The sequence below is a fragment of the Theropithecus gelada genome, chromosome 5, assembly GCF_003255815.1.
Source record: "Theropithecus gelada isolate Dixy chromosome 5, Tgel_1.0, whole genome shotgun sequence".
Lineage (NCBI taxonomy): Eukaryota > Metazoa > Chordata > Mammalia > Primates > Cercopithecidae > Theropithecus > Theropithecus gelada.
The window spans coordinates 158,383,396-158,400,936 of NC_037672.1; the positions used below are offsets into that span (position 1 = coordinate 158,383,396).

A 17,541-nucleotide genomic window follows, 5' to 3' on the forward strand; every position below is an offset into this window, starting at 1 on the left:
ATACCATTTTATAATGCTTGGGAAAAATTAACTAAAATTTGATTACAATTAGTATTCTTAGTTGCCTCTGTATAATATGTTCAGATTAGAAAAAAATAGGTAAATAAAAGCACATCATCCAGTAAAGAAGTAAAACATCATTTGGACACAAAAAAATTCTAACTTTGAATCTGGGCTCATTTGACAAAAATGGTCAAATTGAGAATCGATGCTTTACTTTTTACAAAATTAACTTTGTACTTTGCAGTTCACCATAAATGTAAATGTGTGATGTCTTTATACACTTAGGTTACTAGGATGATTAATTTATAAAACAAAAGTTGATATCTTTGTCTGTAAAATCAATCATTTTACATATTGTTTTAAATTAGAAAAAAACCTCAAGAGAATTTAAAATTCTAAAAGATGAATTATTTTCAAGTATAAAAATGGAGTCATTGGCATATTCATAATTCAACTTTAAGCATGCGCTCTGAGGACTAAAATTCACATACTCCTAAGGTAATGTTAAGACAAATATAAGGATGTGTTATTTCACCCAGCATGTAGGAGAGTTATGGAACTCATTATCTAAAGAGGTGCACAGGCTGAAATTATACATGGCTGCAAAAAAGAAGGCTTAGGTAAATTCAAAAATAGCAAAACTTATATTTTTTAGAAGATAAATGTATGTATTTTGGTGGCATATATATAAAACTTGAGGTAGATATTTATAGTCAACAACATGACGCAAAAAGTAGTTTCCCTCTCAGAAAGAATACTGCATAGATGTACCCAGTATGGAAATTTTCATTCCATATACTCAGGTAATCACTACATTTCTGTAGAAGAGTTTGTCCAGAATGGCCCACATAATTGCAGTTGCTCTTTCACTCTCCTTCTTTGTAGCAAGGTATTTAATAGCTCTCATAATTGAAAACCCTTGTTTGTAATTGACAGGTAATAATCCCATCATATACCTCTCCAGAGCTGAGTGAGCGACCTCCACTACATACTGCTGCCTCTGTGTTTTGCTCCAAGGATTAAGTGCCTACATTTTTTTTTTCCACAATTGGAACACATTTGATATGTTGCTTTTGATTCTGTTCTCCAAATGGAGGGCAGCTATAGAAAGTAAGGCAATAAGGCTGATAAAGGGTGGCATGGGACAAAATGTATCAAGAAAAGCTTAGGATTTGTCTTTGATAGTAGAATATCTAAGAATATACAGTGACTATTAGAAAAACCTGAATTACAGCAGCAGGTCTACAATGGCTTTTTAGATTGCTGCCAGCCAGCATATTCCTCAGGATACTTGGGAATGTACTGCTATTCCCAGAGCATGTGGAGAGAAAAAATGGGAAATCAACTGCTTAGTTAATGAAGATACACATTTTTAGATTAACATGATAATTGTTTTTTGTTTCAGTATTCCTAATTCATTTGGTCAGTCATAAAATCATTTTTTCTTGATTTCTTCTTGTATTTCATGTCATTAACTTATATTTTCTCTTTAATTTGGTCTTTCATACTCTTTTCAAATTTTACCAGCATGATTTTAACTTAATATTTTCTTAGTTGCTTTTATTCTCTGTAAGACTGCGTGTATATCTCTTTTTCATTCAATTCTGATAGTATTAATTGTGACTTTTGTTCTTGTTGTTTGCCAAAATTCCCAGATTTATCTATTTAATTAGTATTTTTTATTCATTTTTAAAAACTTTGATAGATAAATTTAACATGAAATTTACCATCTTAACCATTTTCAAGTGTACTGAAATATGTTCATAATTCTGTGCAATCATCACCCCTATGAATCTCCATAATTCTTTTTACCTTGTAAAATGGAAACTTTACAGTCATTAAACAATACTTCCTCAATTCTGCCTCTTCCTAGCCCTGGAAACTACTACTCTACTTTCAGTCTCCATTATTTTCACTACTCTAATTACCTCATATAAATGTAGTCACACAGTTTTTGTCTTATTATGACTGGCTTATTTCACTTAGCATAATGTCCTCAGATTACACTCATGTTGTAGCGTATTTCAGAATTTCTTTCCCTTGTAAGGCTGTATAATATTCCATTGCATGTATAAAGCATATTTTATGTATCCATCTGTCAACAGACCCTTGAGTTACTTCCACATGATAATTCTATTTTTAATTTTTTAAATAACCACCAAACTGTCTTTCAAAGCAGCTCCACCATTTTATATTCCCAACAATAAGCACAAGGGTTTCAATCTCTCCAACCCTTTGCCAAAACTTATTTTTTGTTTGGTAGTAGCCATCCTAATCAGTATAAGGTGCCATCTCATTGTAGTTTTGACTCACATTTACATTTCCCTAGGATTACTGATATCGGACATCTTTTTACACGCATATTGGCTATATGTATAACATCTTTGAAAAATGTCTATCGAAGTTCTTTGCGCACTTTTTTTTTTGAGGCGGAGTCTCGCTCTGTTGCCCATGCTGGAGTGCACTGGCGCGATCTCAGCTCACTGGAAGCTCTGCCTCACGGGTTCATGCCATTCTCCTACCTCAGCTGGGACTACAGGCGCCCACCACCACGTCCGGCTAAATTTTTGGGTTTTTTTTAGTAGAGACAGGGTTTCACTGTGTTAGCCAGGATGGCCTTGATCTCCTAACCTCGTGATCCGCCCGCTTCGGCTTCAAAGTCCTGGGATTACATTTGCCCAGTTTTGAATCCAGTTTTGGTTATTTTTGTGGTTGAGTTTTAGGAGTTATCTATATACATTGGATAGTAATCCCTTAACAGATACATGGTTTGCATATATCTTCTACTCTGTGGGTTGCCCTTTTACTTTTCACTCTGTTACTATTATCTGTGAATGAATAATTAAAAAAAAATTATTAAGTCTAATTTATGTAATTTTTCTTTGGTTACTTGTGCCTTTGTTGTCACATCTTAGACATCCTTGCCAAATCCAATATCATAAACTTTTTGCTCTCTCTTGTAACAGTTTAAAATTTGCACCTGAAATTTAGGTCTTTTATTAATTTTGAGTTCGTTTTTATTTATGGTGTTACGTAAGTTTCCAACTTCATTCTTTTGCATATGGACATCAGTTTTCCCAGCATCACTTGTAGACAGACTGCCATTGCCCCACTGAATGGTCTTGGCACCCTTATAAAAAAAAATTGACTATATATGTTTATTCACAAGTTTTCCATTCCATTCCATTATTCTTTATGCCTGTCTTTATGCTAGTACTACAGTTTATTGTAGCCTTTGCAGTAAGTTTTGACATAAGAAAATGAGAGTACTCCAGCTTTGTTCTTCATTTTCAACATTATGTTTGCTACTTAGGGTCCCTTAAGATTCCATATGAATTTTAGGAAATAATGGGCTTCTCTATTTCTGTCAAAAAACAAAACAAAAAAAAGCCTTAGCGATTTTGATAAGGCTTCCCAAAGTGCTGGGATTATAGCCATGAGTCACCGTGCCTCACCATGTTTAACTTTTAAAATCTATTGAGACAATTTCTGAAGAAGAAATTGTGATAAGAATTTCTCCGAATCTCTAGACTGCTTTGAGTAGTACTGACATCTTAACAATATTGAGTCTTTCAATTCATGAACATGGGATGTTTTCCCATTTATACATCTCCTTTAATTTCTTTCAGCAATATTTTGTAATTTCCCTTGTATATCTTTCACCTCCTTTATTAATCTCTATGTATTTTACTCTTTATTATGCTATGACAAGTTGAACTGTTTCCATAATTCTATTTGCAATTTGTTTATTATTAGTGTATAGAAATGCAACAGATTCATGTATGTTTCTTTCTATCCTGATACTTTACTGAATTCATTCATTAGTTCTAATAGTGTTTTGCATAATTTTTAGGGTTTTCTACATGTAAGATCATGCCATCTGCAAATAATTTTGCTTATTCTTTTTTAACTGGAAGGCTTTTATTCATCTTTCTAGCCGAACTGTTCTGGCTGGAAGCCCAATACAATGTTAAGTAGAAGAGGCAGAAGTGGACATCCTTGTCTTTTTCCTGAACTTAGAGGAGAAGCTCAGTCTTTCACGTTTGAGTTTTTCCCACATGGGTTTTATATGTTGCAATAGTTTCTTCCCATTCCTAGTTTTTTGAGTATTTTTGTTATGAAAGAGTGTTAAATTTTATCACATGCTTTTTTGCATCAATTGAGATGGTCATGTAATTTTTCTTTTTCATTTTGTTAAGGTTGTTTATTACAATGATCTGTTTTTATACGTTGAATCATCCTTGCATTCCAGGAATAAATCCTACTTGGTCACGGGTATGATGTAGTTATGTGCTGCTGAACTTCGTTCGCTAATATTTAGTTGTGTATTTTTACATCAGTGTTCATAAGGCGTCTTGGGCTGTAGGTGTATTTTCTTGTAGTAATTTTGTCTGGCTTTAGTATCACGGCAATGCTTGCCTCATAGAATGGGTTAGGCAGAATTTACTTCTCTTCAATTTTTTTAGTAAGATTTGAAAAATATTGGTGTTCTCTTTGAATGTTTGGTAAAATTCAGCAGTGACATCATCAGGTTTAGTGCTTTTCGTACAGCTATTTTTGATTACTGATTCAATTTTCTTAGCATTTGTAAGTATATTTATTTTTTCTATTTTATTATAATTTAGTCTTGCTGCATTTTGTGTTTCCATAAACTTATCCATTTTATGTAGGTTATCCAATTTGACAACATACTATTGTTCATGGTACTCTCTTATAATCCTTTGCATTTCTAAAGCATTGGTATAATAGTAATGGCCCTACATTCATTTTTTATTTTATTAATTAAAATCTCTTTTTCTTATCCCATCTAGCTAATAGCTTGTCAATTTTCTTGTTTTTTTTTTTTTTTTTTTTTTTTTTTTTTTGGGGTTTTTCTTTTTTTTTTTTTTTTTTTTTTTTTTGAGACGGAGTCTCGCTCTGTCACCCAGGCTGGGGTACAGTGGCGCGATCTCAGCTCACTGCAAGCTCCGCCTCCCGGGTTCACGCCATTCTCCTGCCTCAGCCTCCCAAGTAGCTGGGACTTCAGGTGCGTGCCACCATGCCCGGCTAATTTTTTGTATTTTTAGTAGAGACGGGGTCCCACCGTGTTAGCCAGGATGGTCTCAATCTCCTCACCTTGTGGTCTGCCTGTCTCGTCTTCCCAAAGTGCTGGGATTACAGGCATGAGCCACCGCGTCGGCTATTTTCTTGATCTTTTTAGAGAACTAACTTTTGATTTCAATAGTTTTCTCTATTCTCTATTTTATCTTTTGTGTAAAATTTTATCAGTTCCTTCTTTATGCTAGCTTTGACTTTACTTCTTTTTCTTTTTCTTTCAGTTTTTTGATAGGTCGTTGATTTGAGATACTCCTTGATTTTTTAAAATGTATTTATCATTCTAAATTCCACTCCCTTCGCATCCTTCAGCACTGGTTTTGCTATATCCCATAAATTTTGGTCTGTTGTGCTTTTATTTTCATTTGCTTATAAGTATTTTCTAATTTTCCTCGTGACTTTTTTTTTTTATCGATTGTTTAAGGTTGTTTTAATTTCCACAATTTAAAAAGACTTCCAATTTTACTTCTATTATGGATTTCTACTTCCACACCTTTATGCTTAATTTTTATTATATGTAACTTTATTTATTTATTTATTTATTTATTTATTTATTTATTTATTTATTTTTTGAGACGGAGTCTCACTCTCGCCAGGCTGCAGTGCAGTAGCACGATCTTGGCTCACTGCAACCTCTGCCTCCCGGGTTCAAGCAATTCTCTCGCCTCAGCCTCCAGAGTAGCTGGGATTACAGGAGTGTACCTCCACGCCTGGCTAATTTTTGTATTTTTAGTAGAGAGGGGGTTTCACCACGTTGGCCAGGATCGTCTCGATCTCCCGATCTAGTGATCCACCTGCCTCAGCCTCCCAAAGTGCTGGGATTATAGCCATGAGCCACCGCGCCTAGCCATGTTTAATCTTTAAAATCTATTGAGACTTAATTTCTGGCCTAGCATATCATTTATCCTAGAAAATGTTCCATGAGCTCTTGAGAGAAAAAAATATATATGCTATTGTCATTGAATAGGGTATTCTGTATTTGTCTATTAGATCTGTTGGTTTATTGTGATAAGGTCTCTACTCCCTTTATTATCTTCTGTCTGGTATTTCCACCAATTGTTGACAGTGAGGAATTGACGCTTTCAATTATCATTGTAGAACTCCAAATTTCTCAATTCTGTCAGCTTTCGCTTCATATTTTTTGATGGTTTAGTATTAAGTATATGCATCTTTATAATTTTTAAATCTGCTTGCTATATTGCTGTATTGAATTTTTTATTAATAAATTATCTCACTCTTTGTCTCTTGTAATTTATTTTTATTTTTATTTTGGGACAGAGTCCCACTCTGTCTCCCAGGCTGGAGTACAGTGGCACAACCAAAGCTCACTGCAGCTTTGACTTCCAGGCTCAAGTGATGCTCCCACATCACTCAGTTTCCCAAGTATTGGGACTACAAGTGTGTGCCACCACACCCAACAAATTAAAAACTATGTATATAGAGAGACACCATCTCACTATGTTGTCCAGGTAGGTCTTGAACACCTGGGGCCACACACTGCCTCTGTCCTGGCCTCTCAAAGTGCTGGTATTAGAAGTGCGAGCCACCACACCAGGCCCTTGTGATATTTTAAGTCTATGGAGACATATACTAGTATAGTTACCTCTACCTTTTGGTTACTCAGTGCATGGACTATCTTTTTCAATCCCTTATCTTTCAAACTTTTAGTGTAATTATACCTAAAGTGAGCCGCTTGTAGACAGCATATAGTTTGATCCTGTTTTTAATCCATTCTGTCAATCTCTGTCTTTTGATTAAATAATGTAAGCCATTTATATTTAAAGTACTTAGTGATAAGGTACTTACCTTTGTTATTCTGCTATATGTCTTCTAATATGCCTTACAGATTTCCCCTCTCATTTCCTGCATTATTGTCTTCATTCATGTTTAGTTATTTTTTTGTAATGAAATGTTTAAATTTCTCATTTTCTTTTGTCTATATTCTGCAGCTCTTTTCTTTGTGGTTAGCATGGGGATTACACTTAATAGCCTAAAGTTATAGCAGTTCTATAATAGCTAAACATCAATAACATACAAAACTTTGCTCCTTTAATAGCTCCATTCTGATCTCTTTTAGGTGTTTATGTCACAAATTACAATTTTGTACACCATGTGCCAAAAAAATAAATAATTCTTTTACATGCATTATTTTCTTAAATTATGTAGAAAACAAAAGGGTTTTTGGAAAACAAAGTTACAATAACTTTTAGACTAATAATATTTATGCATTACTCTCATATCAGGTAAGAAACAAAAAGTGAAGTTACCAAATTTTACTATAATCATTAGATTTTGTGATTGTCCATGTATTTGCTTTTATAAAGATCTTTATTTCTTCATATGACTTCAAGTTACTGTCTAGTGTTTTTATTTTGTTTTGTTTTAAGACAGATGGTGTCTTGCTTTCTCGCTCAGGTTGCAGTGCAGTGGCAGGATCTTGGCTCACTGCAACCTCTGCCTCCCAGGTTCAAGTGATTCTCCTGCCTCAGGCACCTAAGTAGCTGGGACTACAGGCACCTGCCACCACGTCCAGCCAATTTTTTGTATTTTTAGTAGAGATGGGGTTTCACCATGTTGGCCAGCATGGTCTCAATTTCCTGACCTCGTGATTCACCCACCTCAGCCTCCTGAAGTGCTGGGATTACAGGTGTGAGTCACTGTGCCCGGCCTGTGTACTGTTTTGATTTACTCCTATGTTTTTTTACTTTGCTGGGCTACCTTGAACATTTCTTACAGAATAAGTCTAATAGCAACAAACTCAGCTATTGTGTATCTGGGAATGTCTTAATTTCTACCTCACTTTTGAAGGACAATTTTTGTTTGATATAGGATCCTTGATTGACTTTTTAAAATTTGGTCTTGTAGTACTTTGAATGTATGGATCCACTGCCTTCTTGCCTCCATAGTTTCTAATAATAAATCTGATAATCTTATTGAGGATACACAGTATGCGTAAAGTTGTTTCCCTCTTGATGCTTTCATAATTCTTTCTTTGGCTTTGGCTTTTGAGAGTATAATTCTAATGTGTCTTGATGTCAGTCACTTTTATCTATCATACTTGGACTTTGTTGATCTTCATGTATGTTTATATTCATGTTTTTCATTAAATTTGGAAAGTTTTTAGCCATGATTTCTCCACATATTCTGTTGTCCATTTCTCTTGCTCTTCTCCTTCTGGGACTGCCACAATGCATATGTTGGTACACTTGACTGAGTCTCACAGGTCCCTTAGACTTGGTTCACCCCTCTTCAACTGTTTTTCTTTCTGGTTCCCAGACTCAGTAATTCAATTGCACTATCTTCAAGTTAGTTGATTTTTCTATCTGCTGAAATCTGCTTTGGAATACCTCTAGTATATTTTTCATTTCAATTATTGTAACTTTTCATCTTCCAAATTTTTAAAGATTTTTTCTTATTTACTAATATTGTGTCTGGAATTGGTGGGTTCTTGGTCTCACTGACTTCAAGAATGAAGCTGCGGACTCTCATGGTGAGTATTACAATTCTTAAAGATAGTGTGTTTGGAGTTTGTTCCTTCTGATGTTCAGATGTTTCTGGAGTTTCTTCTTTCTGGTGGGTTCATGATCTCCCTGACTTCCAGAGTGAAGCTGCAGACCTTTGCAGTGAGTGTTACAGTTCTTAAAGGCGGCATGTCTGGAGTTTTTCATTCCTCCTGGTGGGTTTGTGGTCTTGCTGACTTCAGGAGTGAAGCTGCAGACCTTCATGGTGAGTGTTACAGCTCATAAATGTAGTACAGACCCAAACACTGAGCAACAGCAAGATTTATTGCAAAGAGCAAAAGAACATAGCTTCCACAGCATGGAAAGGGATTAGAGTGGGTTGCCACTGATGGCTTGGCTGGCCTGTTTGTATTAGCTTATTTGACCCCACCTACATCCTGATGATTGGTCCATTTTGCAGAGAGCTGATTGGTCCACTTTGCAGAGTGCTGAATAGTCCGTTTTACAGAGTGCTGATTGATCCATTTTGACAGAGTGCTGACTGTTGTTTTTCCAGACCTTTAGCTAGAGACAGCGTGCTGATTGGTGCATTTACAATCCTTTAGCTAGACAGAAAAGTTCTCCAAGTCCCCAACCAATCCAGAAGCCCAGCTGGCTTCACCTCTCAATATTTCCATTTTGTTTTTACATTATTTCCTCAACTTTCTTTTTATCTTTAGTGCTTTGAGCATCTTTAAGATAGTTGTTTTAATGTTTTTATCTAGTAAATCTGCCTCAGGTCTTTTTCAGGAATACATTCTGTTGATTCCGTTTTTGTTTTCTTTTCTTCTTCTTTTTTTTTTTTTTTTTTTGAGAGGGAGTCTCACACTGTCACCCAGGCTGGAGTGCAAGTGCAGTGGCATGACCTCTGCTCACTCCTAGCTCTGCCTCCTCGGTTCACACCATTATGCTGCTTCAGCATCCCGAGTAGATGGGACTACAGGTGCCCAACACCACGTCCAGCTAATATTTTTTTTTTTGTATTTTTAATAGAGACGGAGTTTCACCATGTTATCCAGGATTGTCATGATATCCTGACCTGGTGATTCACCTGCCTTGGCCTCCCAAAGTGCTGGGATTACAGGTGATTCTATTTTATTTAAATGACCATACTTTCCTGTTTCTTTGTATACCTTGTGACTTTTTTTGTTGTTTGTTTTTGAAGACTAGGCATTCAAATCTAATAACTCTGATAATTCTAGAGATCAGATTCTTCCCCTTCCTCTTGTTTGCCTTTTTTTTTTTTTTTTTTTTTAAGACAGAGTTTTGCTCTTGTTGCCCAGGCTGGAGTGTAATGGCATGATATTGGCTCACAGCAACCTCTGCCTTCTGGGTTCAAGCGATTCTCCTGTCTCAGCCTCCCAAGTAGCTGGGATTACAGGCATGCACCACCACACCTAGCTAATTTTGTATTTTTAGTAGAGACGGTGTTTCTCCATGTTGGTTAGGTTGGTCTTGAACTCCAGACCTCAGGTGATCCACCCACCTTAGTCTCCCAAATTGCTAGGATTACAGGCATGAGCCACTGTGCCCAGTCACTGCTGTTTTTTTAATTGCAATTTTTGCTTTTGTTTATTACTGTAGGCTGTCTCTGTTCCAAGGTTCAGCCTAATGTAAACTTAAAGTCTTCTAAGGTATTTTTCTGAGCCTTCCTCTGGGCACCAACTGGTCACTTTCTAATTTTTCTCCTATATGTGCTTGTTTTTGAATAAACTAGTACTTAATGTCTGGTTCTAAAATGAAGAACTGGAGAAAAATGAAAGAGGAGTATAAACAGGCACTATGCTTTACATGTCCTGGAAGTCACTTTTACCAAAGGAAAAGAAGCTTGCAACAATGGGCAAGGTGTAACAACAATATTCACCCACCTCTGTCTGTAGCTCTGTAATCAGAAGTGTCAATCAACAATCAAAGAACAGATACCCCATATTTAAAGGACAGGATCCTTTTGGCTCACCTTGGCTCCTGCATTCTGCATGCAAGCTGCTCCTGTTTTTGTTGTTTTCTACAGTTAATATTTTAATAGATCATATGTTTATCAATTCCCTTGCTCATTATCAGATCAAACTTACAACTAATTTTCCTGATTCCTGAAGTAAACAATTTGTTTCCATGTTGTTTCCATTTACATTGGTGATAAAGTCTATGTTTTTGTGTTTCTGACACAATAAACAAATTGTGCCCTAGTTTTATAATTATTTTTTAAATATCCACTTAGTCTTTTTGTAATATTTTACTTTATTTTGATATTCATTATTTCCACTGAGAAATTTGCTACCATCTCATAGTAATTTATCCACCTTTTTAAGATCTTCCTCTTTGAAGTGACACAACCAAAAGGAAAAAGGAAGATCTTAAAAAGGCAGATAAATTACTGCCTTTTTAAAGTGTAATTTTTTGTTTTCCAATTGAGTTTCCTTGTCCTAAATCTGAGGGTTTACATAAGTGGTTTTATATTGTTTCATGTTATATAAATTATTAATTATTATAGTTTATTATACTTTATGCAATTATTATTAATTTTGACCGAAATATTAACTTTTCCCTTTTCTTTCTATTATCTATTTTAGGAAATATTATTACACATATGTTAATTCTGACTTTATGTCTTAATTCTTCATTTATATTTGCCTTCTCTTTTCCTCAATACACTGCATTATTTGATTGACTGCATTATTTGTAATTCAGGTCTATCTCTGAACTTAGTTAATCATTCTCCTCTTTTATTAAAACTACTGTTTAACATATACATAGCAATTTAAATTTTAATAATTCACTTTGAATTTTTAGAAGATATATTTTGGCTTTTTCAATTTTAAGAATTTATTCGAGAAATACAGGGTTATTATAAAACTTGAAAGTAAAATGTTAACAGACAAAATGATCATCAATGCAGAAATATAGAAAAAGTCTCAATAGTGTAAATATTTCACAGCTCCCTAATTTCATCAGTAGATTAAATGTAATATTAGTTAAAAATTTATCACTACTGATAGTCACATATGCTATTTTTGGAAGTTAAATATAATCATTTGGAAAATGATGCACCTTGGATAGCTTAACATGCATACACACACATAAACTCACATGTAATATTTGGTCTCACATTTCAACTCATATATGTATATATGAAAAGAATTTCATATTTTGCACACAAAAAGTGTACAAAATTGTAGCAAATTGTATTATTCACTATAGTACAAATTTAAATACACTTTAAATGTCTGTTAGCAGTAGAATGGATAAATACAAGTCTGATACTCAAATATAGTAAATTCTAATTATTTATGATAGTTCCTCTATAAATCATCACTAACACCGAATTACTGAATACTGATTTCATAAAGGAAGTGAAGAGTTATGATCTGTTGAGCTTTTGTTCATATTATTGGAATCAACCAATCAATACATCACCTTGCTTTATGTATGTATCTGTCTAAAGACACCTTATTTAATACACATTGTTAACTGATGAAGATGGAACTCACGGCCAACAGCATTACAACTCATGCCTGAACAAAACTTACCATTAGGCGCATCACAACCTTCTTGTACTTGGGAACTCTAGACAGCACTTCAACACTATGTGTGGAGGCGGTTTTAAACAACAAAATTGTCAAAAGCACGGATTTTTTTTTTAAAGGTATTAAATTGAGCATGGAAAGAATATTCATTTATAGTATGAAAGTTAAAACAAGAAGGCAGAATATCTTCTTGTTCAAATACAGAGGGGCATGTGTATATTTAGCAATAAAAAAGTTTTCACATCTAGGTATGCCTACAAATGACCATAAAATGCCATGGTTATAAATAAATTTAAACAAGTAGGTAACTATAAATACAGAATCCACAACAATGAGAATCAACTGTAATCAGTTTCTTCACAGCAATAAAACAAAGAATTACACTAGCAACAGCTACGAACAAAATGATCTTGCAATCATAATGTAAAGCACAAATAGCCAGATTCAGATCATGAATATCATATATATCCATTTATGCTCAAAATCAGTCAATATTTATATGTGGTAATAGAAATCTACATAATAATTTCCTTCAAATAGGTAGTATCTAGAATGAGTAATATAAGTAATTATTATTATAATAACATGGTCATAAGGAGAATGCATTTGGACTGTGCCCCAATTTATCAACCTATAAAAATGTGTTAGATACTAAGCTGAAAAATCTCTGCAATCATGATTGTATCATATTATTATCTGCTTTTCATTTTGTGAAGTTTTATAAGTTCCTCTAATATTTCATAGTAATAATAGGCATTTTGAAAAATAATACAGTTTATGTAATTACCATATCACTTGAACATTTTTTATTAATCTTTTCTATTTTAAATGTTTCACCATTATTTGAAGGTGGAATTATATGAATAATAAGTGATGTTAGCTCTTCCCACTTTTGAACATCACTTAGATAATTTATATTCAGTGAGTATAGTTCTCTAGTTTGAAAACTCAATTTAAAAACCAGCCTGATTATTTCTAAAATATATTTCCAATTTTAATCCAGCAAGGAGTTTTGATAATTCCAAATCGAATGCTTATAATTTGTGTTGGCCTATGTTGTAGCTGAAATAAAAATCCAGCCTAGTCAAAATCCCACAGTCTCAAAAATCAGAAACAAAGAAGTGAAATATACAGCAAAATTTTTTCTCACAATAAATATCAGACCATTAGATTGTATATTCATAATAAATGTGTAACCTTAAGGCCTTAGGGTTTTCTATTAGAGTAACTATTCATCCTTTTACTCATGATTGTACTGCTCATTCTCATATTAGAAAGTGAACCATTAGGCCAGTTATTTACTGTCAATTTGTAAACCTGGAAGTGCCAGCTCTTCATAGCAGAAATATTTTTCATGTTTGTATTTGTGAAATAAGAAACACATAATAAGCAATTGTTAAATAAATACAGAATATATGGATGAAGTGCTACATGGTGAATGGGTGAATGGATGGATGGATGGATGGATGGATGGATGGATGGATGAATGAATGAATTCATGTGAAGTTGTTAATGACTTTTAGAATGTGTAGTCCTACTTTGAACATCTTAACACTTTTTGTAGTGCTAGACAGAAATCAAAATTAGAGGTTTAACTTCAAACCAATATTGACTGAAAACATTCTCTGTAAATGAAGGAATGTTTTGGGTCCAGTCTCCCGAGAAATTTTGATAGGAAACAGGCATATGGCACTTCAACATGCCAGGGTCTACTATAAATACTTTACATGCATTATTCATGTAATTCTTAAAATAACTTCACAAGATACATATATTTATTATTCCCATTTAACAGATTGTACATATCTCATAAAGCTAGTTAACTTACTTTTCTCTGAGCTGAGAAGCAAAAGATGAAAATAATTAAGGGACCAGACTGACTGGACATCAACCCTGCACTTCACCTTGGTTGTTCTGCAACTGATTTCAGGTAAAGAGCATGGGCTGCAACAGTTAGTGGCTCAAACTTGAAGTATGAATTCAGAGAATTGTGAAAGCATGACCATGGCAATGTTTATTATAGATTGCTTTCTCTATCTCTAACATACTTACATATTATTTATTTTACTACTACCTAGCAAATTCTACTAGGTTACTGTCATCTAGTGAAGCCTACGATTGTCTTGGTCTTTATTAAGAATAAAATAAGGAGGCCTCCATTCCAGTTCTATAATGATAAGCAGGAATGTCTTAATTGGCTTCTGCCTGCTCTGACTGTGCCTTCCTTGCTCTAGATAGAATACGCAGCTGGGAGGGAGATTTGTGTGGCACTAGGCAGGTTAATATTACGAAGTGTTCGTGGATTTAATTTCTGAAAACAAAAAACTTAAATTATCTCCTGAATTCATTAGGCTTAAGGAACAGAATGAGAGAAGAGTTTGCAGAAATTGCGTAAATTTTCTAGTTATCCAAGTAAGGAAACATATTATCAGTGACAATCAAGTTACCTGGAAACGATTACGGCAATAATATAAATATTTTTTAAAGATTTACTTTTCCACAAGTAGTAATTATTCATACCTGAACAACTTTTTGGGACTGCACATCAACAATAAGGACTCTGTCCAAAGTTGGCTGTGCAACATAAATGAACTTGTCTTTGACATTAACAGCTGATGCCCACACACAACTCTGAACTTCATCTCCCTCAGCTTTGGGACAGACTTCATCCTGTAATTTAGGAAAGATAAAATGAAATTTATATCTTAAATTATAACACATACCTGACAATATCATGGGTAAAATTAATGTTTCATTCTCTACAACTTTCAGCATCAAATGTTAAATATATACATAAAGTTTAATTAATAGAACATATTTCAGTTCATTAAATATGTATGGAAAGCAATGTAAATGAGATTCCTTTAAAGTACATTTTATGTTCTTAATTACTTATTTTTCTAGTAAAATGCAGTTCTTTCATTTTTTTCCTACTTGGTTATAACTCAGCAACTTCAAAAAGTCCAACATCTTTCCCCAAATTTTCCCAGTCTCAAGTTTCTTTAACAGAATAAATGTCACACTTAAAGTATATTCTGAGTTTTTCACAACATTAGTGGCTGTCCTCATAGCAAATTCATAGTTTTGTTAAGTCATATAATCTTCTGGAAAAGATTTCAGGATTCGTTTAATTTCTAGTAAATCAAAGCTTAAATAAATTATAATAAGGTAGTTATTCTCAATGGTTGTTTTATTTTTCAATCAAGGTCAAATTTTATAAAATCTTTCAATATTCCCAAAGCTTCTTATTCTGCTTCCTTACCCTAGAACTGCCTTCTGGTTGAAGATTGCATACTTTGTGTTAGATGACCGTAAATGAGGCCAAAAAAGCCCCTCCCTCTATTTCCTCTTTTCCTTCATATTGTCAAAAAATGATTGTGGAAGAGATACGCAAGCCCTTGTGATTTATCCTGGGAGTCATAGCATAAGTAAAAGTGTATGAAGTGTTTTCGAGTTTTCTTTTACGCACTGTTCTATTACAGTTAGAAAAACCACAAATAAGAGAGACTGGTTAAAATGTACATAAAACGTATGTGCAGGCCAGGTGTGGCGGCTTATGCCTGTAATCCCAGCACTTTGGGAGGGTGAGGTGGGAGGATCATGAGGTCAGGAGATCGAGATCATCCTCGCTAACATGGTGAAACCCCGTCTCCACTAAAAATACAAAAAAATTAGCCGGGCGTGGTGGCGGGTGCATGTAGTCCCAGCTACTCGGGAGGCTGAGGCAGGAGAACGGCCTGAACCTGGGAGGTGGAGCTTGTAGTGAGCTGAGACCACGCCACTGCACTCCAGCCTGGGTGACATAGTGAGACTCTGTCTCAAAAAAAAAAAAAAAAAAAAAAAAAAAGTCTGTGCAGTAAGAAAGAGTTATTTATATAATAATAATATAATGATAAACAATTATTCCAGTATTTTTTGTCTGATAATTAGCAACTAATGTCTAATTTCATTTATTTGTATACTCCAGTTATTATCTCTAAGCTAACTTACAATAAGATTATTTTTTCTAATCTATATAAAAACATTCGTTTTTCAACAGAGATACAATTCAGCATATGTATTTAATAATCATAAGACAAAAATCAACCACATTCTCATTATCAGTATCACTAAGCATTTATTTCTAAAGATAACACTGATAGCAGTATACCATATTTGACATTGAGTAACCACATTGAACAACTAAAAAATGTAACCTTTCTCAGGCTGCATAACCATTGTAGGTGGTTTTCCTTTTTGCATAAAATTTGGTAATTAATGTAAATACCACAGCACTTTGCAATGAGACATCCAGTGTGTGGCCTGCGGTTAATGTTCTCCAAATGTCAGATCTAATTCGGGAAGGCTCTGGAGTGTCCATTAATTTTTAAGATCTGGTTCAGTGTTGCATGGTTTAGGAACATAAAACAATAGTGTTCTCCTCTAAACAGCAGAGATTGTTCTAAGCTTCTAAGGCATAAGCGGAAAGACTGAAAATGAAGCACGTATCGTATGGTGTTTCAGGTAGTCCTGGATTTATGAAATTAATTCTGTGTACCACGGCCATTACAGGTGACTATTCGGGAGGTCAACCTGAGTAAAGTCCTTGGCATTCTTAAGGTAACCCAAACCTGGAGGCAGAATGTTTGGAGGTAACCCAAACCTGGAGGCAGAAGTCTGTCTTCACTACGTGCTTAGAATGCAGTATTATACTTTCATTCACCAATTCCTACTGACACACTGTTTTCTAAGACAACCTTTTCTTCAGAAGTATACTTAATGTCAAGGACAAGAATCTATTTTGCGAGAAACAAACACTAGATAAAAATATGTACTTGAGAGGCATGAAGAAGTGGGAAAAAAGTGGGAACGAAGGTTGGTGAAAGGCTCTGAATACAGGGAAATTGTTTACAAATTCTTCGCTGTTGTGTAAAACCTGCCAAAGTAATGAAAAGTGTGAGCGACCTGACACATAACTGTCAGCCAAACAACTGCTGAACCACGAACAATTTCCACCCCTTTGTTTGCTACAGAACTATTCAACAGTAAAATAAACTGGTCTGCTGGGAATTAGTTTCTATTTGGATGCTGTCCCAATAAGACATCCTTGACCAGACTTACAATCATTTTTACAAAGCCATTAAAAGTTTCCTGACAGTAATCCTGGATTTTCTTTGCTTTGCTTTATGATATTATTTCTAATTATATTATTTCTCACTTTACGATAGCACTCTTTTATTTTCTCATATTAATATTTATTTCTATGGAAGAAAAATAGTAGAGGAATGTTTTTTTAACATGAATTAGAGATTTAATGGGACAAAAAGGAGACACAGAATCCAGAGATGAAAAATAAGATTAAGATAATACATACTGATGAGGAAAGCTGCCAGGGATTATATCAAAGAGTATTATTAAATCACTTTTACAGAAATGTATAC

General features: G+C 34.3%; 1 protein-coding gene across 1 annotated transcript in view; it reads right to left on the reverse strand.

Annotated features, from left to right (window-relative positions):
* Nucleotides 1-17,541, reverse strand: part of FSTL5 (follistatin like 5) — a 268,181-nt gene that overhangs the window by 74,512 nt on the left and 176,128 nt on the right. The window contains exon 8 of the mRNA XM_025385806.1: nucleotides 14,642-14,791. Within this exon, the coding sequence (XP_025241591.1) occupies nucleotides 14,642-14,791 (150 nt within the window). The remainder of the gene's footprint in view (nucleotides 1-14,641; nucleotides 14,792-17,541) is intronic.